The sequence below is a fragment of the Bolinopsis microptera genome, chromosome 1 (genome assembly GCF_026151205.1).
Source record: "Bolinopsis microptera isolate Bmic1 chromosome 1, MBARI_Bmic_1.0, whole genome shotgun sequence".
NCBI classification, from domain to species: Eukaryota; Metazoa; Ctenophora; class Tentaculata; order Lobata; family Bolinopsidae; genus Bolinopsis; species Bolinopsis microptera.
Window position 1 is genome coordinate 22,488,234 of NC_087072.1, and position 23,237 is coordinate 22,511,470.

A 23,237-nucleotide genomic window follows, 5' to 3' on the forward strand; every position below is an offset into this window, starting at 1 on the left:
ACCAGGAGCTGTAGAGTGAGCCATAATAACCTAACTTTTGATTTATCTTAAAACCGAAGGAGATTATTTATTTCCGTTAAAAGTGTCTCAAAAGAGGTAATCCTAGTTATAGATAGTGGATTTGAGTGCTGAGGATTGTAATAACCACCATAGCAACCATAGCTGGGTTCCGACTAATATGGTTTATTTGATGGAATGTGCAGTTATTAATAATGACTTGTGTAAATATTCCAATTTCCCAAGAAGCAGTCAGACGAGACTGAAGACATGGCAATAAAAAGGTTTAGAGGTCTTAGACATAAGGACCTTGGAGTAATAATAATAATAAGTCACAAAATAAACGGCACAATAAAATGCCAGGGTTTTGAAAGATCTTTGTAAAATAACAATCGTGAAGTTGAGCTAACCGGACATGAGTTGTCTCTCGTTCACGTACCACAGAGCAAACCCGTCACCGTACAGGGTCCTCCCGGAACCGTGTACCTTAAACTCCATCAGTATCTCCCAGTTCCGGGACATCAGTGCCTGCAATTTTTAACATATTAGAGTTTTGAGATACATTTTGTTGTAAATATTTATGATCGTGTCTCATAACTGAGACACACACAACAGTCTTATTTCTGTCGAACTACTAAACACTGACTACCTAGCCACTGTAAACAAGTTACCAGTATGTAAATATGTTTGCAGATCAGGAATACTGGGAGTTATGGTTGGGTTAGGGAATATAAGTAGCTCATTTTGTCTAATTAACATTAGCGTAACTATTAAAGTGGACTGGTGGAAGACACTACATGATACGGTAGTAGTAAATACACTACCATATAAGGTAATATTACCAATTGCCATGGTACCACTACCATATAAGGTAACATTACTTACAATGGTGTTCCAGACGCGACCAGACTTGGACTGATGGTCGGGCGTGAGGCGGATCTCGTTGTTACTCACGATCGTACTACCACTATAATCCCACATTGGGGTATCCATGCTCATTGCTGAAAATAATGAGTGTTACACTCTTACAATTTACATTAGTAAAGCATGCATATTATTAGTGTAATAATGTTAGAGTAATGACAAGACATTGCTTACATCACATATAATATGATTAATGAATAATGAGAGGAAGGTAGGAACATGGCTGATAATTTTACTCACAAGATGGCAATACCGAGAAATAAACAGAGCAAATTTTTACTTGTTTGACAGAAATGAGTGCTTGAATAAATTTAAATATTGCACTAAGGGGTGATCGATTTAAATAATGCGACTTTTTGAGTATGGAAGTCTTAATGTTTGGTCAAAAGTTATATACTAGAAATTCGTATGGATTTATCTGGCAGAATTATAGTATTGTGATAATTATTGATGATTTAATCGTTGAATCAGAACTGCAACTTTCTACACAAATATGTATGATTTAGTAAAACATAGTGTGTAAGCTAAGTAGATAACAAGATTATGTAATGATTTCTGTGTATGAAGATTTCAAATGACATGACAACAGAGATTAGCCAAGCACCAAAGTGAGTGAATGATTACACGAGGTTTTACATCAAGCAATGGTATTGCAGTTGCAGGTGCAGCTTCTTTTTTCTCGAAATTACAGGAAATGTACATTAAAAATAAAGAAATAATTGGAAATTTCTTTCAGTTTTAATTTATCCAAAAATCAAAGTTTGATGTAACACAACTTGAACTGAAGAATTAAACTTACAAGAGTAAGGTTTGATGAGACTGTGTTCTCTTCGGATGTACACCTTTTTCTCCATTGGAAGTGGAGTTTTGCAGTAAGTGACTGCTAACGCTACCAACAGCACCACCACCACCTTCATCCTATAAAAACAAGTTGTTGTTAGTTAAATGAACAGATATTCGTGAACAAAGACCAGTTTACTGATATCTGGATATTATCCGGTTGGAAGAGACAAGGACAAGTGAAACAAGGAAGTTAGGAGTAAGGGCAAATTTTCGGCGTCAACGCCATCTTCAGGCTAAAATTGTTATAAATGTTAGTATATAATAAATGCTTCTATACTAGTTAAAATGCTAAATTAAAATTACACACACTGAATACAGGTTACATCAAATGGTATTGTACATTACATTGAAAATAGTGATGTACACACGTTTTACACTCTGTCCAAGTACATAATATCTACTGAACAGCAGGGTCGTGTGCTATTTGTTTAAATTTGTCTTTGAATATGTTGTAAAAGAAATCCCTTAAGCTTCTCGCACTCTTCTTTGTTATTGATACTAGGTTTAAATAAATTAATGTAGTAAGCTTCTGTCACTTTACGTTTAATGGTGCTATATAAGTTAATTTCTAAAATATCGAAGGAAATATCTGGTTCTATGTTATCGTGAAACTCTGAATAATGAGCAGCCAACGCATTATCAGGATAGGTTAAAGGCCTGTTGACTGCTCTTCGATGCTCTGAAAATCTATCGTGTGCTGTTCTACTCGTTTCCCCTATATATAGCTCTTGACATAATTTACACGTAACTTTGTATATGACACATTTTGGTTTGCAGTCGTGATTTGTTGTGATGAGTGGACATATGATACAGTTTGGTATGGTGCAGTGTGGTTTGTCGTGTGGTCGTGATGAACATAAGATCTCTGAGAGTTTCTTACCTGGTGTGAATATGAATTTGACCGGTAAGTTGTGTGAGAGGGCAAATTGAGTGACTTCTTTGGAAAATGGCTCGTTGATGAATGGTAGAGTGCATGTTACGTGGTCGGTATCTTGTATGTTTGATGATGAAGGGTTATGACGTGTTGTAGGTGAGAGAGGGTGAAGTCGTCCTGTTTTGTTTATACGTCGTGGGTCTTGGTAACCGTTGTTGACCAACAAGTTGTCTACTATCTTCATGGACTCTTCTTTATACTCTGGTGTTGATGAGCAAAAAGCAGCCGTTTTGTAGAAGTTCTTGATGGTTGCTACTTTAGTTCCCTCATTGTGGTGGCTGTTGGCGTGCAGTGTGATATTCTTTTTCTGCTTCTTTCTGTAGAATTTGTGGTGTAGTGTTCCCTGTTCGTCGATCTTTATCTGGGTGTCGAGGAATGGGGTGAAATCCTGACGGCTTTCCGGATAGTCAATTTCCCATTTGAGCAACTGGTCTGGGTCCTCGTTTGAGATGGACTCCACTATCCTCAGAGCTTCTTCTTTGGAACCTAGTATCAATAACAAAGAAGAGTGCGAGAAGCTTAAGGGATTTCTTTTACAACATATTCAAAGACAAATTTAAACAAATAGCACACGACCCTGCTGTCCCAGTGGCAAATAGTCAGGCGTCCAGGAATTTAACACCTAGTCAAAATTTGTTGATAACCGGTAAAAAAAGATTCTTGTGGAAAAAATATTCACATTAATTTAAAATTAAATCAAAATTGGTCGCTCTCAGGGCTAACGCGATGTTACATCATTTTATCGACTCGAAGTTCGAATCGAGCGCATTCCTAGATTCCATGACTATTTCTTACCTATAAGATTGCTTGACTATTTTTTGCGCATTCAGACACCAAAAAACGCGCAGAAAACGCGAGCTATCCATTCCTCCTTCCTCAACAACCCGGAATATGAAAAAATAGTCATGTAAAATAGTCATTTGAAATAGTCATGCCCTATTTCAGCTCTGATACGCTAAAATATCAAGTTAATCTTAAACAATCGACAATCTAATATGAATCCTCCCAATCCTCCCAGCCATATTAACTGGTGAACGGTGTAAATATAGAGCGGTATTTTAAAATGTAGCATTCAAAATTTTATGGATTCAAGTTGGCTCCTTTAGTCTAGATTCATTTAGAAAATTCTCGAAGTTCGAGTAATACAGTATTCTCAGGGTTTGGCGCTTAAGGAAGCTTCACATCCGAGACCGATTTCCACGAATCAATTTAATATTGTAGCTACAAGTCAACAACAGTGCAAGTGGGAAGGAAGTGAATCTAGCCATTGCTACTATATCAGGGGAACTCGTGTGTTCTAGGCTTAAGCAAGCTTCACATCCTAGATCATCTAGAGTACAGTGCAGACAACCCCCTCCATCATACATCCCTATCCCGCTTTAAGTCCGAAGTTTATCATCGTTTATTGTCCAATATTGTATCTAACCTGGCAGAAGCAAGCTTCAGATCCAAAGTCAGGCCATAAATATAGACACAAGGTCGAAACCACTTTCAGAGTAGCGAATCGATCATCATGCTGATGAGAGTCAAATCTTAGAACTCGATCTACCGAGTTGGTATGAAGAATGGTATGGGCATATCTGTGGGCTAGGCGGTATAGTTCTTTTAAAAAATATTTCCTTGCGTTTCAAATAAATTAAAGAATTCTCAGAAATTTTTTATTTAATTTCAAAATTTGCAATTGCATATTCATCCGGTAATTATTCTAATGGATACGCTAAGCATTTCAAACTAATCATGACCTGGGAGAAGAGCTGACCAGTGACAAGTCGGCCGCAAAGCGGCCGAAAAATATATAGCCTTTTTTTCTTCCCAAAATGGATTCCTAGTCATATTTAAAATTTATTCCACTGGGCCTGCTGTTCAGTAGATATTATGTACTTGGACAGAGTGTAAAACGTGTGTACATCACTATTTTCAATGTAATGTACAATACCATTTGATGTAACCTGTATTCAGTGTGTGTAATTTTAATTTAGCATTTTAACTAGTATAGAAGCATTTATTATATACTAACATTTATAACAATTTTAGCCTGAAGATGGCGTTGACGCCGAAAATTTGCCCTTACTCCTAACTTCCTTGTTTCACTTGTCCTTGTCTCTTCCAACCGGATAATATCCAGATATCAGTATTTCAATCATGAGACTAATAAACAGCGAACTACTCCGTTATTTGATAAAGACCAGTTTCTGTAACCTGATTGTCACCTCAACTGATAAGGAACGTGATTTCAAGTGTGATCAAATCCAAACATAGTATAGTCATAAATTATAGGTGTGAAATGTTGACAACAGAATTTCTGCCCTTTTTGATTGCTTTATTGAAGCGATCACATCAATGTGATTCCAAGATTTACACTAAGAAAATCATCAAAATATAAATAAATAAATTTTATAAGGAGATTTTGGAAGATTTTTGAAGAGGAGCTTTTCTGCCGCCCCCTTGGCCTTAACCAATATTAATAGTAATAAAAACAAAGCCCCCACTCAGAACACTAAAGCTAGTGAGTAGTGGGTCCGAGGCTGATACTCGTGGTCAGTACCCCGGGGGTCGGTAACGGCAGCAGTCCAATGGATGGCTGCCGGCTAGAGCTACTCACTCCCTGGCATTGCCGCATTGCCAGATGTCTTCCCGAGGTCCAGTTATAGCCCAAAGTTTAAACTATTAACACTGTTAGTTCCCCCGTTACTAGTCCAAGTAACGGGCCAGAACTTGACCAGCTGGTGAAACACCTGTAGACCACCGGAACCTCAGGTTCTAATGTCCTTCTCAACATCATTTAATGTTATCGTGAGATTTTGTACTTGCTTAATATTCATGTTTAGGAGCTAAGTTTTAGCCAGTGATCAATGTGAGGTCAGTGAGAGTGACACAAGTCATCATCAAGTTACTAGAAGCAGTATATCTGGAGGAAACCTTCATGCAATGAAAATTTTGAAGATGTCCTACCGCAGAGGCGGCTTGTGGGAGCTGGCTGGCAGTTTTGTGGGTATCCTATCGTGAATCGACAGACTGGTGGGAGTGCGGGACTTGAGGGCCCCCCCAAGCTACCCCCCCCCCCCCCCCCAAACTGCCGATGTCTATTCACCGATGACTGCATACAATACCATTACCATAGCAGAGAGTTAATTAATTAATTAAATTATTCCAATGTATATTACACACAGGGCCTCATGTATGTAATTTGTGACACTTCACAGGCGACAGCAAACAAAAACTTATAACATGAGTGAAACAGGACACCACACGTGTACGATCTCAGCCGTGCAGTATCATAACAGTCAATAGTTCAAATTGCAAGGTGTCCTGGACGACCAAATCATATAGATTCCCTGTAGTGGGATGCGCTTGATGTGCTTTGTACCGTTTACAATTAACTGTGTTAAAACTGCGCGGCTTAGTTGTTCAAACGAGGATTGGACACCCTTCAACACAAAATTTCACAAAGATCATGCGTTACATACGAACGTTTGAGTGAATAAAGAGCTTTAAATTGCGGTCAAATATTTCCGAATACTATCACTAATCACTATTTCTATTTTCAAGCACCAGCCACCAGACAATAATTTTAGGGCGTCCACGGATGCCTGGACGCCCTCAATAGCCGCCTCTGTCCTACCGGTAGGACATATTCGAATTTCAGCCTTCCGCAACCCAAATTTCGCTGTTTTTACTGCATTTTTCTTCATTGACCATCTTACAAGGTCACTGAGGATGGCACAAGACACCATTGAGTTACTGGGCGGCGCTCAGCCTGTCATTCCGCCGAATCTTTATTCGCGCTGAGTGAATTACGACCTCCATCGCCCTGAAAAAAAGTGCGAATGCTCATTGGATGTTAGAGCGCACGTGACTCGCATTCACGTGATCGTTCAGAACCAATTACAGCCGCGCAAAAGATCACGTCACGCCAACTACCAATAAGAAAGAAGTGACGTATGCGCTACAAGAGCCGCGCGCTGAGTTAGATTGTAAAATCTTAAGCTTTTTGACTACTCCTACAAGATTAGCCTTACTAAAAGTCGCCTGAAAAAGGCACTTCTAAAGCTGCAGCATGCTTATAATGATTCAGCATGGACCTCAAACAATTATGACATAATGCAGCTATCATTTGAAAACAATCCCCTTCATCAAATTTAATCCAGTGTTCTTGGCCCACAGGTTCCTCCTATTATATTAAAAAAATTTTTGATTTTGGTAAATGTGTACTGACTCCACCACATATGTATTTAACCTAATATTTAGTGTATTACAGGTAAACAATGACTTAGGTAGGTATTTTTTCTCTTAGGTAGATATTAAGAATTTGGTAGATTTATTAATTGTATGGTCCGTTCGAGTAATGTCAGCGGTGGAGACGGTGGTGACGCCAACTCCAACATATTTAACCCGAAGAAGAAATCATTTGTATCAACAACCATTGCATTAATGATCAGCTTCGCCACATTTAACATCCGTGGGCTCGGTGTTCAGCAAGATGATAGCCTACATAGTAAACGTGAGTTACTAGGATTAGACTGTGAAAAGTACAATGTCGACATCTGCGCTCTGCAGGAAACTAAAGTCACCGAATCAGACAGCCTTGTTTTGCGCAACGGTTTTAACTTGTTTCTGTTCAAGCAGTTGGATAGTCGCCATGGAGGCTTGGGTTTTATAATCAGTCCTCGCATGATGAACTATGTGGTTTGCTGGAAGTACATCAGTGACCGGGTATGCTATGTCGATATTTGCATCCCCTCACGTAGCGGTACACCCCTACGTTGCAGGGTGATCAATGCCTACTGTCCACATCAGTGGCTAGTCCGTAAAAATCCAGTTGTTTTGGATAACTTTTATGGGCAGCTAAGAGAGGCCAAGAATGTACCCTATAATGTGGAGTTGCAATTTCTGGGTGACTTTAATTCAAAACTGGGTAAATTATCCCCTTCTGATATTGAACATAGATTGAACATAGATTACATAATATGCCGAAATAGATCTAAGTGTCTTTTGACTCAATCAAGAACTTATGCTGGTACTAAAACATTTTCAGATCATAGACTTGTCATTGCTCGCATCAATTTCAGCAACATTCATCTTTGTTTCAAACCTAAACAACGTCGTGTTCCTTCTTATAATATATCAGAACTTGTAAGCAACAAAGATATGCAACATAAATATCACTTGGCCCTTGAAGGCAAGTTCTCAAATTTTGTGACCAGCAACGATCCAAATGCCGACCTTCAAAATCTTATGTCTCATATTCGTGATGCTGCCAATGTTTCCATCGGCCCATAACCTAAAGCTCGCTTGAAACATCACAGCAGTGATGACACTCTCAAAGAGCTTGTTGAAAAGCGTCACGATCTCCGACAGCCACTTAACAATAATCAATCTCTTGATCGAACTACATTGAGGTCATCCATCAACCACCTCACTAATAGTATCCAGAAAAGATTAGTTGAAGTGAGGTCTGCTCAAGCTGATCAGACCTATAGTGATATTACTAACACAAACGATTCAAGGAAAATGTTTGAAGCAGTAAGACATCTTCAGAAAAGTAAACCACCTAATAACTCGATTGGTGTTCATGATGAAAATGGCTGTTTGATTGCATCTGACGACATGAAAGCTTCTGTTGTTAGAGACTATCTCGAAAAACAGCTGACTCGCAATGAGCAACCTCTCGAGCCTTACTGGAGTTGAAATACATGCAGCCACCTCTAGCTTGAAAAATGGGAGGGCAAATGGTCCCGATGGAATACCCAACAAGCTAATTAAGTACTCTAATAGTACAGTCCATGAACATTATGCTGGAATCATAAACAGTTGTTTCGAGACACATACTTTCCCCATTTCCATTGGTGAGGCTACTATAACACCCTTACAGAAGCCAAAAAAACCTATTGGTCCTCTGAAGAATTTACGTCCACTCACCTTGTCCAATGCAGCCAGAAAAATTCTGTCTATGGCTACTCTTAAAAGGATAGAAGAAAAAGTGAACGCCTTCACTGGTCCATGGCAGTGTGCATACAAACGCGCTCGTTCTTGTGCTGATATTGTTTGGTGTCAGCGAGTTCTACTGTCAGTTGTCCAAAGGAAGAAATGGGAGTATCATCGCATGGGCATTGATATGTCTAGTGCGTTTGACACGATCAAACGCACTACGATTCTTGAACTCCTGAAACTGTGTGGCTGTACTGAGGATGAGCTGAGGATTGTCCGGTTGTTGTTGTCCAACACAAAGCTACGGGTGAAGGTAAATGGAGTTCTTTCAGCTGAGTTTTTAAGTCTCCTTGGAGCTTTCCAAGGTGACTTTCTATCCGGCTGTCTGTTCACCCTTGTCTTGGCTGGTGCTTTGAATGAACTTAGATGGACTAAAACAATCAGTTTAGATAGGCCGATCCCCCCGATTACTATTGCTGGCCTTCCACTTGACACTGAATATGCTGATGATGTTGACTTCAATGATGAAGAGGAAGACAACTTGAGAGCTATTTTGCCCCAGGCAACAGCAATACTCGAGAAATGGAACCTCTTTGTCAATGAAGACAAAACGGACTTCACTCATGTTTATTTAGCTAGTACGGGTGAAGTCAACAGTGATGGAAAATTAGTGTCGGGGAATGAAGCATGGAGGAAAAGTATCACTCTAGAGTCCGTCTTGTGTAGCAAAGCTGATATTCAGCGTCGCATAAACCTGGGATATGCTGCCTTTAACAATTACAAGAAGGCCTGGAGTGATAAACTGCCCCTAAACAAACGTCTAATACTGTATAATGCTTTAGTCGTATCGGTTCTTATGTACAACTCATCCTGTTGGGCCGTCCCCAAAATAATCCTTGAAAAACTAGATGTTGTTCACCGCAGACATCTTCGCACTATTTTGAATATAAAGTACCCAGGAGTCATCTCCAACAAAAACTTGTATAAACGCTGCAATGCTGAACCATTGTCAGAAAAAGTGGCCCGTAGTCGGTGGAGAATGTTAGGACATGTTTTGCGGGGTCCTATTGACGGACCAGCGTTTTCTTCCCTCATTTTTGCCATCAATACACTGGACTTACCAGGGAGAAGAGGAAGACCCCAAAGCAATCTATTCTCGCTGATTGTGCATGATTTGTGTAAAAGAAATCTTTATTTGAATAATATCTTTGACCTGCATTATCTCCGTAATTTGAGTTATGACAAGAGATATTGGCGGAATTTGCAATGAAGTTTTTAATTTTTAGTTTTTGTTTTAGGGAAAGATTAGACTTGGGCGTTGTTTTTTAAAACTATCCCTTGTTTAGAACTTTGATTTAATAATTTAATATTAATTGTATGACTATTTCCATTATTGAGACGTTTTTAATATTTAATTTAAGAGGATTTTTGAAATTTTTATAGGACTGGTTCACAGTGTGAACAGATTCCAGATTTATATATTTTTAAACTGATATTTAATAAATGATTAAAAGAACCAATTTTAAAGTTGCCATACTAAAACCTCTAGGTCCAAAAATATACCCATTATGCTCACTTAAAAACAACTCTAAATTAGTAGGCTGTCACTCTATTAATGCACCACACCGCTACCTCCACTGCACTAAAAGTTATACAATAAATTCTACAATCCTAATTATGTAATATCGTGATGGAGACCGGTGTCCATACAAAACATTTACTAGGTTGCCGTTTGGTGTGAGCAATCAAGGTACTGGAAGCAGTATATCCGTAGAAAACCTTCATGCAATGAAAATTTTGAATATATGTCCTACCAGTAAGACATATTCGAATTTGAGACCCAAATTTCATTGTTTTTACTGCATTTTTCTTCATTGACCATCTTACAAGGTCACTGAGGATGGCACAAGACACCATTGAGGTTTTTAAAGTTCCATTCCCAAAAAAAGCTTTGATAAACGGAAAATCGTCAGAATATAAAAAGAGATGTTTTAATTTTTCTTAGCCTTATTTTGAGTTATATTATTATACTATTGTTCATTTTTACACATTTGCTCACATCACTCACAGTCAGCCGCTCTGACACGGTTAACCACCTTACTTGTGTTGTTGGTTAATCAGATGTTTTAATTTTTCTTAGCCTTATTTTGAGTTATATTATTATACTATTGTTCATTTTACACATTTGCTCACATCACTCACAGTCAGCCGCTCTGACACGGTTAACCACCTTACTTGTGTTGTTGGTTAATCATATGAGCGGGGTATAAATACCTCATTTCATTTCAAAGAATTTTGAAGAAAAGCTTTTTGCCATCCCCTTGACCGATATTTCGCGGTTTTGACTGAAATTTTTACCAGTGATTAATCAGTTATGTCGGTGAGAGTGACTCAAGTCGCCATCAAGATATTGGAAGCAGTATTATCAAGGGAAAATATTGATTGTTGATGCAAATTTTAGATTTCTGCTTGACCATTGTTAAATGTCAACCCATCGAGCAACAATCGGCGAAGCATGAAGAATGCTAGTTCGCGCGGCGCGTCGAAGCGTCGAAATTTTCAAAATTGGTGGTATTCGACGGTCCAAATTTTGAATTGATTGTTGACGGATGTTACTCGTCTAAATTTCTTCGAAGTAGCGCGCGCCGCTTTCTTCTCGAAATGGCCCGACGGCAAGTGCTACGAAGTAGCGCGCGCAGGGCCAGATCATTAACAATGGTCAAAATTGATTGTTGACAAATTTAACTTGGTGCGCGTCTTGGTTGGTTATTAATTTACAAAATAACAATACTCTCCAATAATAATGTCAATTATCAGTGGCCTTTTATATATTATATTTTAGTATAATACATTTTACCTTATAATTAACCATCACTTCCATCTAGAAATTAATTACTATGCTATGTATTTGTTTATGTAATTAGTGATCGTATCAGCGCCTTTCATTGATCTACTCAACGCGTTTCATTCTACTCTCAACAAACTTGACAATAATGAACAATATCACTTTAAATTAAATTAAATCATTTTAAAACTAAAACATAATTTAAAAATCAACAGTAATGATTTTTGTTGCACAAACTATAAACTATAAAACAAAATAACTTTTTCATATATACATTTATTAAAATAAATGTCACTCAACTAACTTTAATAACATGCCGCGCGCAATCAAACATTTGTTCAAAATCGAGCGCTAGTTTATCTTTTATTCTTTCGTTACCCAATTGATTGATCGTTTCTGACACGGTCCATGCATTCTCTTTAAAACGGTCTATGTTTATTTTTACTCGGTTTCAGTAAACACGTCATTACCACAATATAATCGAAGTATCCGTCATTGAGAACCCGTAGGGCCTTGAAAGCTCCTTGTTGAAAAGGGATATTTCAATGAGTGGCTGAAGATTCTAAGCTTCGGACTGTGATCATTTAATAATCATATAGTCTTGCTACAGGCTTCCTGTGCACAAGGAGTAAGTTTCTGATCCAGTTCAAAAATGTGTAATAAAGGCAGGTTTCATCAAAGCTTTTGCTTCAATCCGATCTCGAGGGGCTCAGACGGATGTTTGTTATTTGTGTTCAGGCGACTGACTCCACTGCACGAGTTGGGTTGGCACCCAACTCGTGGAGTCAGTCGCCTGAACACAAATAACAAATATCTGAATCATTGCAATGCTCTCCCTACTCATCTCCTTATCACTTTACTTCCCTTCTGCCTCTCCCACTCGTTCTGTTTCATCTAATGGACTTTCGTCATATTTAGTTTAGTTGATAATTCTAAACTACAACTTTCAATCAAATCAAAGCTTGGTATTTGTAATAGTGTCAGTTTGTAGAATGCTTGTGGGCTCACGAGCAATTTAAATGGCTGCATTTCGTTCTATTTGGTCTTTATACCCAAGTATTGACGGCCCCAACGTTAATGTGGCTCTTGCTATGTGTTTGTTGGTTCAGCCGAATTAATTATTATGTAATCAAGTTTATTTATATTTTTAGTTAGTTGTCATCCGGCTAAACATTAAGCAACCTATGTATATTGCAGTACCATTTATCAATTAGTATATTAAAATATGTCATTGTAATTTTGCATGGCTGAAATGTAACGCTTGATTTATATACAGGGGGGGGGGGGGGGCAAAAGTTAGTACCCTTACGTTGGGTCTTATACCACCGCTGTGTTATATATTTGATGGTTGTTGCTTTGCAGATGGCTTACTGTACCTACTTGTTCGAGGATTCCGTCGCCAAAATTTGAAAATTCGAATATTTTAGACCACGCCCATTCAATTTAAAACACCTTTATTGTTCTCTCTGAACATGCTGAAGGCCTATTTTCAGATACGGTATATTATTAAATGTTGCATCTGATCTGAAAACATGAGGCAAAACGGATTTGAAATGACGAAGTTATCAAGCATTTTGTGTACCTCGTTAACAAAATTGATTGGCTGATTATGGGACACTGCGACACTACACCTTAATTGGGCACTCCTAACAATTCCCATAATGTTTAACAATAACGGGGTGGTTAACAGGGTCACTAAATCACGTGATTAGGTAAACCAATCACCTGATCACACTTAATGAATAAACTCGTTATGCTTCCTAACTCGGCCATCTGAGAAGCTACCACTCTAATTCTTTCAGGAGAAACGTAATACGAATGGCCAAACTCAATTCAATACAATCTAGCTCGATCCGACTATCCAAACTATCAAATAAATGCAAAAATGAACCTTCATTTGAAAAAATGAACATGAATATTTTTCGATTTTACAAATTTCTCGAACCAGTAGTAGTAGTAAGTCATACCAGAAAGAATTATTTTAATTGGGCACTCAGTGATTGAGCTATTAAGGCCAACGCAAACCTATGGGTACTGACTTTTGGCCCCCCCTAGCCTGTATATAATAATTAATTGAATTTTCAAATAAAAATAAAAATAATTATTTCTAATGTCTTTAGACTGTCCTTAATAATTAATTATTTTAATGCATTCACTGGTTTTATACCAGAGCACTACAACGAGGAGCATTTGCATTTTCATCAATAGGACAAATATTTTGCCCACAATAAGGGGCTATAATTGTTTCAATTCTGTAACAGTATAGATTTATTATTATAATCATTTACTCATACATTCTCACTGTCTCCAATTCCAATTCTACAATCTTCCCCTAAGTTAGTGAGGTTTATAATGGCTGAGGCTCCCCGAGTTGACGGGAGAATAGATCTAGACAGACCGAGATGGCAGCAGAACACCTATATTGGGAGAGCAAAGCACTTCTTCAGTGTCACGGACCCTCGTAACGTACTTCTTACTGGGTCTCAATTAGACAAAGCTAAAGAACTGTTGAAACTATACAGGTAATATTGTTATTTGTTAGTAAAATAACCAAATTAACAGAGTTAACAGTACCTGTACTGGGAGTGTAGGACGTAGGTTTACAAATTATCAGTTGTATCCTGACCTGTGATTGGTTCAGGGAGAAAAAAGAGCCTGCTGGGGTTACTGATGATCAAGTATATGCTGCCAAGAAGATGTATGAGAGTGCTTTTCATCCTCAGACACAACAGAAGATGTTTCTTCCTGGGAGAATGAGCTTTCAGGTATGTTAAAACACCCTTTCTAACCTGATAAGAGGTGTTCAAATGGTTTATGAAATCACCTGTGAGAGATAAAATTACTGAAATGAAATTTACCTAATTCTCAAGTTGTACAAATTCTATTATAATAACGTGGACGCTGAAAATTGAACAAAAGTGTATTATAAATGTCTGCACCATGTACAATATCACTAGGTTCCCGGCAACATGACTATAACAGGATTGATGATGACATACTACAGGTGAGTTTGAGTATTATTGGTTTTTGTTAACTGTAAATTCTATCATGATAATTATACGAACTGTCAATTCTCCGGCAAACTTTCCAAGAAATCGGCCACTCAGTCATATACATTACACTATAATATAAACATACATTATACAGCATACACTATACACACATATATATTACACATCCTGTCTAATTGTGTTAGCCTAAATTATTTCGCCAATTTGTCCTTTATGTTGACTTTTTCATCTGGTTATGAATATCCGGCAGTGAAATAAACCGATAAAATTCTCAGATTTCAACATTTATCGCTTGGTCGTCTACCATTGCTATTCACTACCATTACTATTTACTTTGCAAAGCAATTAGTTTTACACAGCGGGACACCTGTTGATGATTACAAAGGTGTTAAGTTTCTAAAATGTATGATAATGATAAATGATGATAAGACTTAGTTATTGGTCTCGTACCAATATTGTTGAGCTAACAATATATTATGTTCCATATTGATGCTTTTCATACAAAGTTACAACAAAGTCTTCATGTTATGTATCCTGGGTTTGGACAGGATATTACCCGCTTATATATTATGTGCCATATATTATGTACACTGCATATTATGTATACTGTACATTGTACTATATTTAGATTGGCATTTGGCAATCACTCTGCTAGAACTAAATAACTGCATCATGGTTATTGTAAAGAAGGACATACATGAGTAAAAAATAATCAATAAATCTAAAAAATAATAGTAGATTATCTTTTTTCAATGATATAGTGACCTGTTAAAATGTATTATAACCTGTTACAATGTACAATGTACAATGTATTATAACCTGCATCCTCAGTAAAACGTCTGCTAGTAGGTAGAAATTAGACACTGTTAGGAAAAGAATATTTAATAAATAGTCATATTTTAATTGTCTACTTTACTTATGTATGGCTTTTAATTATTTTCAGTGAATTAATTATAATACATATAATTACCCACTTTGTCAGGTCGACGCCTGCTGTGTTATTTTGGCAGTGGATTAACCAGTCTTTTAACGCTGTCGTCAACTACACGAACAGATCTGGAAAAAGTGACATCCCCGAATCGTAAGATTATTAAATCTTTTGATTTTGTAGACGAAATTTTTAGTTTTGCTCAACATTATCTTAAAATAATACACAATGAATTTGAAAGCATCTGCCGAATTCTTTGTTTTATCCAGCTTATTGAACGACGATTAATTACTCATATCATGATATAACCAATTTTCCATATTATTATAATGTACTAAAGAACATCTCCCATTAGTTTGCTGCTTAAGTCCTACATAGCTGCCACAACGTGTGCGGTAGGGGTCGCAGTTGGTCTCAACAAAGCCACAGTGGTAAGTGTCCCCTCTATCTTGCATGGTATAATTTCTAAACGTGTCTTTGCTCTGGCTGAATAATCTTGATCTTGTCTCTCGTGGTATAATGTCTTGTATATTAAATTGCAGTTTCATGAACAAAAACGCTTACGTGGAAAATGAACACTTTATTTTGGTCTGGATCATCAAATATTAAATAACGGTTATAATTGCAGTTTACTCACTAAACTACGATCTCTCAGAAACTACCGCCTCTAGTTGGACGAATGGTCCCCTTCGCTGCTGTATGCTCTGCTAATTGTGTTAATATCCCAATGATGCGACAAAGGTATGTACTATGTAGTTGTTTATGTTAAGGTATGTAGTTGTTTTGATAACGGTTTAACGGCGCGGTGTTTTACTTTTTAGTTGTTGCGAAAAACCCTTCGATCTGGTAAAATACATTGATAAAGGAAATTCTACAAGCTAACATAATCATAGAAAATGAATAGACATGTGGGTGTATTTGATAATTGGGTCTGCATAACCCCGCAGTGAGCTGATAATAACCAGTAACCAGTAACCAGTAACCAGTAACCAGTAACCAGTAACCAGTAACCAGTAACCAGTAACCAGTAACCAGTAACCAGTAACCAGTAACCAGTAACCAGTAACCAGTAACCAGTAACCAGTACCCTCACCCCGCAGTGAACTGATAGACGGTATAGACGTGTTGGATGATAACGGTGAGGTGGTGGGACAAAGCAAGGCTGCTGCCAGATCAGCTATTACACAAGTAGTTTTCAGCAGAATACTCATGGCCACTCCTGGAATGGGTATTTTTACAGTATATTTCTTGATTTTCCTTACACATCTATTATTTCAAACCTCCCCGGGTGAAATCTCACCTGATTCATTGTTCACACTATACCATGTCTGTGTTTGTTCAGATAAATGTACATGTACACTAAACTAATTAAACTGCTGGAATGTACTTCCTGTTCTTACTGGGTCCAACTTTTCAGCCCTCACCCCCGTAATAATGAACGCACTGGAGACGAAAACAAAACTTTTCAAGGTATTGCTGAAAGAATAATCTTTAAAGTTCCACGAATTCTGGTGAAGATATTTGCATTGCACGTTACAACGAAATAAAGTTTTAAACCACTGCTTTAACGCCAATATCAGCAGTCAGTAATGTGCAGCTATATATATTCTCATACTTAGAATTGTAAATGACCGAGCTTTGATGTAATATTGTAACTCTGATGCATTTCAGGGCCGTGCTTGGCTGGGAGCGCCTGTGCAAGTCGGAATAATTGGACTTATGTGAGTTCAAATCATATCATACAACAACAACACGTCAGTAATACATACATTTAGTTAGAGCTTTCGCTGACGTTGAGGTGGAAAAACAAGCCAATATCGAGTTTTGTAGCCACAATCGCCCCGGAATAAAGCAGTAAAGGATCACAAGATAGTTAAGTGTCATCAAACAAATGATACGACTTATTCCAGGGTGATCTGCTGAAGACTTTCGCTGACGTTGAGGTGGAAAAACAAGCCAATATCGAGTTTTGTAGCCACAATCGCCCCGGAATTAAGCAGTAAAGGGTCACAAGATAGTTAAGTGTCATCAAACAAATGATACGACTTATTCCAGGGTGATCTGCTGAAGACTTTCGCTGACGTTGAGGTGGAAAAACAAGCCAATATCGAGTTTTGTAGCCACAATCGCCCCGGAATAAAGCAGTAAAGGATCACAAGATAGTTAAGTGTCATCAAACAAATGATACGACGTATTCCAGGGTGATCTGCTGAAGACTCAACTAGTTTCGGCCTTTGAGGGCCATCCACAGGAGTGTCACCTAGCAGAAGTCAAAAATTTAATAAACTGATATCAGAAGAATATGTCATATTAGCAAACACAAGATAATAGAAAATAAATCATAAAATCGAGTGGCCGAGTAGTCTCGACTCACCCATAGCTTCTCCATAAACGTCTATCATGAGCTTTGTACACTAAATCGTTGAAATTACTTAAACTAAATCTTTTATTTACAATCACAATAATATTCTTTGTCATAATGTCTTTTAATGACTTACTGACTGACTGACTTAAGGCGGCTTCAGCGTCCGAGTATTGATGCGCTGTCTCCATAAAACTCTACCCGCCATAAGTCCGCCCATTTCTCCAGTGTCGTTGAGACCCGTGTCAGCTCGTAGGCTATCAACATAGGTCATGGCTGGTCTCCCCCTACTCCGCACCCCATGAGTTGGTTCCCAGAGTAGCAAGCGGTTTGCGACTAGTTCTGGGTGCCGGTGAATATGGCCTGCTAGTCGCATCCTGCGCTCTTGGATCTTCATGGTTGCTCTCGGTAGGTTGCCATAGACTTCTTTGTTGGTTTTTCGCTGCTTTTTTTGTTGTTTTATGTTATTTTTTGTGCCGGGTGAAGGAGCCGGCATATCATCTGTCACCCCTCTCCTAGGGAGTTTTAGGGTGAGAGAGTCATCAATCCGGTCCCCTCCGACATCTAAATCAGTGGTAGGGACTTTAACCCTAGTGTTATTATAAGACATCATCAAACTTTTCAATGTCTTTTAATAATAAATCAAATAAATTTGAACGAGGTCTGCCCCTCCTTCCTTTGTAGTCAAAACATCCTAAACATGCAAATCTAAAATAAATATAAATAATAAATTCTAACATTTATTACACGCTTCGACATTAAAATATACCCAACAAAGATGTACATTAAAGTCATTCAAGCGAGACTTAGTGTTGAAATAGCAAGATTATGGACTTTTTAAACAGTTCAGATTTTATGAACAAATATTTGTATGAAGTTACCAAAATTATGCACTTTCATATCAGTTCAGACATTATGGACAAATATTAGAAATATTATCAAAAGCTAGTTGGAAATAAAACGTCTTTAGGGCATTTTAAAAACATTCTACAGATGATAATGATCTCACTGAGTAGGGTAGTTCATTCCAAATTTTTGGTCCACAAAACATAAATGCAGCATCTGTTCGTCTGAAATGAGGAGCAGGAGGAACTTTCAACAAATAAAAGTCATCATCTAGTCTGGAACTTTGTCTTCGTACTTCTCTTAGATTGACGTGTCCTTGTAAGTAGTGAGGGGCTATGTTATTAAGACACTTGAAGACCAGAAGTGATATTTTGAACTTAATTCTGAACCGAACAGGCAGAAAGTGGAGCTTTTTGAGGTAAGGCATGATAGGTTCACGTATCTTTTTTCCGTAAAGACCAAAGATAAATCTAGCAGCATTGTTCTGTATCTTTTGTAGCTTATGAAGATTCTTTTCTGTTATTCCATAATAGACTGAGTTGCAGTAGTCTATGAAACAGAGGATATTGGAGTGAACTAACTGAACTTTTAGGTCATGGGAAAGCTTCGAACCGATTCTTGCTAAGTCCCTTTGATTCAAATAACATACTTTGGAGACAGCATTTATTTGAGAGTCCAGATTCATTTGGTGATCGAAAAGGAATCCCAGGTTCTTGGCCTTGCTAACAGGGCAGATTGAGAGGTCTCCTAAATCCATTGTCTGGATTGGGCTGACATATGGTCCTATATCAATGAACTCTGTTTTTTCATCATTCAGTTTTAGGAAGTTAACTGTCATCCATTGCTTTATCTCCAGAAAGCAATTTTTCACAGCCGTTAAATCAGGATTAGAACTGTGAACATCAAAAGTAAAGTACACCTGTGTGTCATCTGCATACAAATGTATCGAGAAACCATATTTTGTGACAATTTCTTCAAGATCTCTGGTATACAATATGAACAGTAGTGGTCCTAAAATGGATCCTTGAGGTACACCAATATCCAGATAGCCTTCAGAAGATGTGGCTTTTTTTACTTTAACCTTGAATGTGCGATTATTAAGGTAACATTGTAACCAGCTGAGTGCTAGTTCTGTAATACCATACCCATTTGAGTTTCATAAGAAGGAGGTTATGGTTTATGGTGTCGAAAGCAGCTGATAGATCTAAGAGTAGAAGCACAACATTCGATTTGCTGTCAATCATCATTAAAATATCATTATGTATTTTGGTAACTGCAGTTTCACAACTATGGAATTTTCTATAGCCTGATTGATATGGGGAAAACAGGTTGTTGACATCAGCATATTCATTTAATTGGCTATGAACTACTTTTTCTAGTATTTTGGACAGATAAGTTAGATTGCTAATCGGTCGATAGTTTTTCAGCTCATCAACATCTAAGGTAGGTTTCTTGAGTCCAGGCCTAATAGATGCTTCTTTTAGGGCAGATGGAAACTTTCCGACTCTTAGTGATTCATTCACGATGTAATGGATGATTGGGAGAAGCTCGGGTAAGCAGTTCTTGAAGAGCCACATTGGTATGACATCGAGTACGCTTGATTTATTGGGAAGACTCTTAATTAAGGTTTCAAGGTCTGATAATGAGACTTCCTTAAACTGATTAAGTCTACACTTTGCATTATCTATCGAAGTAGAGTCCTTGGTACCTTGACCGTTTAGGGAAGTGTTTTGAATTTCCTTCTCAATATTAGAGTAAATGGTCTTTACTTTTTGATCGAAGAAAGTCTTGAGTTTGGCAGCCACTTCGATATCTTCACCATTTGGCAATTTGTTGGAGCCATATTCCTTATCTAAATGTTTATTTATGACTTTATAGGTCCCTTTCGAGTCTCCTTTGCAAGAACTGAGCTGTTTATCATAGTAGCCATCCCTAGCTCGATTGATAGTGATTTCTGCGTCAACACATTTTTCAAAATGAGTAGTTTTAAACTCATCATTCTCTGGATACTTTTTGGCTTTTCGTTTTGCCCTTCTCCTCTCTCTGACAGCAATTTGACATTTATTATCCCAAAAATCAGACTTTTCAGCAGTAAATCGTTTCGTAATAAGTGGGGCATGTTTGTCTAGCACCTGTTCAAGGACATTTTGATAAAGGTTCACAGCCTCGTCTAAGGATTGATATTCAGAAAGGTTAAGCTCTGAACAAAACGGATCTTCCCTGAACTTATCGATGTCAATTTTGCTTAGCTCTCTGACATCTTTTTCTTCATATGTACGAGCTTTATGAAGATCGAATGTGACTGGGACCTGAAAACTTACTAGATAGTGATCAGAGCTGGTACCAGTGCTTGTCTCTACCATCATATCTGTTACAGACAATGAGTCACTTACACAGCCTAGAGTAAATAACAAGTCCAAGATAAGAAAGCGGGAGTGTCATCACCGCTTCTGAGAACGTGCCCAAGCATCTTCCATCTTGCTTTCTTGATCCTTTCAGTAAGGGGTCTGACATTACATCTCTTGACATTACATCTCTTATATTATATTATTATATTAACATACGGTTAATTAATCTGAAAATCCATAGTAAAGTTACAAACTCATACATTTACATACATTTACATAGTCAGTAATATCAGATATGTGGCTATAATTTCTAGATTAAAGTGAACACTGTCCGTCCATCGTTCCAGATGCTTGCGAAGTTTAGTGTAGGTTGAAGAGCCTACACTTCAATATAAATATGTAACGTTACCTATATTATTGCTATATATCATGACAAATTGGATACTTCAGTGATGCTTCACAGTTTTGTGTTGTGAACAGCATTATTCGAATTCAGTAGAGCCACGCACCAAATTTGTGCGTTTGCGCACACGCGAGCGCCTAACAAGACTGCAGCTTCGAAAGTCTAAATCGTAATTATATCAGAAGTCAATTAGTGGCGCGCGCAGTGCAGCGCAGTCTAGTTGCCCAGATAGATTAAATTAGCACGGTAAAGCTAGTATATAGCTCAGAGAGCAGAAAATACAATTAAATTGTTTATTGTAGTTCATGACGTCGATCGCAACTGCAATCGAAGTTCTTTCATCTATAAAATAACTTCATCTATGTTGCAACTATCGGTCATTTACCACACTATTTTTTCAGTTTGACATTTGCGACTCCCCTGGCGTGTGCTGTATTCGAACAGAACAGGTATTAGCTATTTGTAAATTTATTGTATAACATTTGGTCGGTTACCTTCAATCATAGCTGTACATTCACGGGCATGTCCTTTGTTTGAAATGTTTAAATGTCTCCCTTCAGTTCTATCGGCGTGTCGAAAGTTGAAGATAATATTCAGCTGAAGCTACGAGAAATGAACTCCAAAGCCAAAGTTCTGACATTTAACAAAGGCTTGTAATTACGACCCCCGCTTAGAACAATAAGACATGAACTCTGTTGATATATATTTAGAAAAACTTTGTAGTTTAGTTTAGGGTTAAATAGTGGAGTAAACTTATTTTTACTTTTTTAGCCTTTTTGGATTATTCTATTATAGAATTAGTAATTTATTGTGCCTCCTGTTTTGCGATTTTTTCTGTGTTTCAAGAAGTTAACCCATTTATATGGTTGTACATTTGTGGAGCTTCAAGTATTTGTGAATTTAGATTTTATAACATTTTGAATTTTATTACTACGCTCTAGAGTGACATATCACTGATTCCATTGTACACAATTGCTCCTCGATAAACATTGCTTTACCGTACTGTTCTGTGTTGCATTGATATGCTGACCACAACTACTTACTTAATTGTAATTGTATCAGGTTGAGAGTATGACAGAGGAAGCTCTGGAGGCCTCATCTTTAGATGAGCTGGAGGATGTCCTGAGTAGGACCATGGTGGAACCCGATATCAACTACTCTCTGTCAATCCATTTTCCCGTTACCGCCTCCACTTTTGTAATGATCTCTAAATCAGAACTAGGGGACGCTCTGCAGTCGTTAGAAATCAGTTTCGATCCCGATGAACTAAGAGACTCACAAAAAGCAACCATCGACACTTCAAAAGTTAGCTTTCCAATTATGAGGAAGTTTCAAACGATATGTCAGTCAGTAAAATCAATTAAATTTTCGGCTGCTGGTTTCCCTATGTTAGAAGAACTCACGATAGAACAGCCAAATAACCACCCCCAGAAGATAGAACTAGATTTACCGAACCTCAGAACCCTCCGCCTTGACCACATCTACCTTGCAGACTCCCGCAAGTTCGGTAGCTCACTCAGCAAGTCTCCTAAATTGGAATGTTTCCGTAGCTACAAACTGTGGGGTTTGGGCTGTCTTCCAGAGCACGTCATAATAGCTCCCAAGCTTCAAGACTGGGAGATGCAGCGATCTGATGATTTGAAGGGCCTGGTATTTTGGGCCCCCTCACTGGCAGGGATCAGGTTTAAGTCTTGTTCTGAACTTCAAGTGGTACACATGATGGACGAACTTCCGCCCGGGAAGTGGGGACCAGAGTACCAGTTTAATGGGGAGCCAACAAAGTATGACGTCAGTTTTTATTGTGTTGACTTACCAAGCTGTCAGGGGAATCTCATCAGAAACAAAAGATGTGCCGATATTTCCGATGA

General features: G+C 37.9%; 3 protein-coding genes across 4 annotated transcripts in view; 1 reads left to right on the forward strand and 2 right to left on the reverse strand.

Annotated features, from left to right (window-relative positions):
* LOC134824793 (tyrosine-protein phosphatase non-receptor type 4-like) overlaps window positions 1-23,237 on the reverse strand; it is a 118,860-nt gene that overhangs the window by 93,214 nt on the left and 2,409 nt on the right. The window lies entirely within an intron of this gene.
* LOC134824879 (vesicular integral-membrane protein VIP36-like) overlaps window positions 1-23,237 on the reverse strand; it is a 32,252-nt gene that overhangs the window by 6,615 nt on the left and 2,400 nt on the right. For both annotated transcript variants that reach the window (XM_063836862.1, XM_063836870.1), the window contains exons 2-4: window positions 1,721-1,839; window positions 883-998; window positions 408-525 (exon numbers count right to left, since the gene is read on the reverse strand). In XM_063836862.1, the coding sequence (XP_063692932.1) occupies window positions 408-525; window positions 883-998; window positions 1,721-1,838 (352 nt within the window). In that variant the 5' untranslated portion in view covers window position 1,839. The remainder of the gene's footprint in view (window positions 1-407; window positions 526-882; window positions 999-1,720; window positions 1,840-23,237) is intronic.
* On the forward strand, window positions 13,813-22,309 carry LOC134824891 (sideroflexin-1-like). The gene is made up of 11 exons (XM_063836885.1): window positions 13,813-13,993; window positions 14,113-14,236; window positions 14,429-14,475; window positions 15,465-15,563; window positions 15,766-15,841; window positions 16,066-16,151; window positions 16,511-16,638; window positions 16,828-16,880; window positions 17,082-17,131; window positions 21,771-21,818; window positions 21,930-22,309. Exons 1-11 carry the CDS (start codon window positions 13,824-13,826, stop codon window positions 22,024-22,026), a joined length of 978 nt encoding a protein of 325 aa, XP_063692955.1. The 5' UTR covers window positions 13,813-13,823; the 3' UTR covers window positions 22,027-22,309.

Bases quoted from the DNA above. Each gene is read 5' to 3' on its own strand.
- LOC134824891 (XM_063836885.1), top strand. From the start codon at position 13,824: ATGGCTGAGGCTCCCCGAGTTGACGGGAGAATAGATCTAGACAGACCG. The intron at 14,237-14,428 runs GTATGTTAAAAC...CAATATCACTAG, and splicing joins CTGGGAGAATGAGCTTTCAG to GTTCCCGGCAACATGACTAT. The intron at 15,842-16,065 runs GTAAGTGTCCCC...ACGATCTCTCAG, and splicing joins GTCTCAACAAAGCCACAGTG to AAACTACCGCCTCTAGTTGG.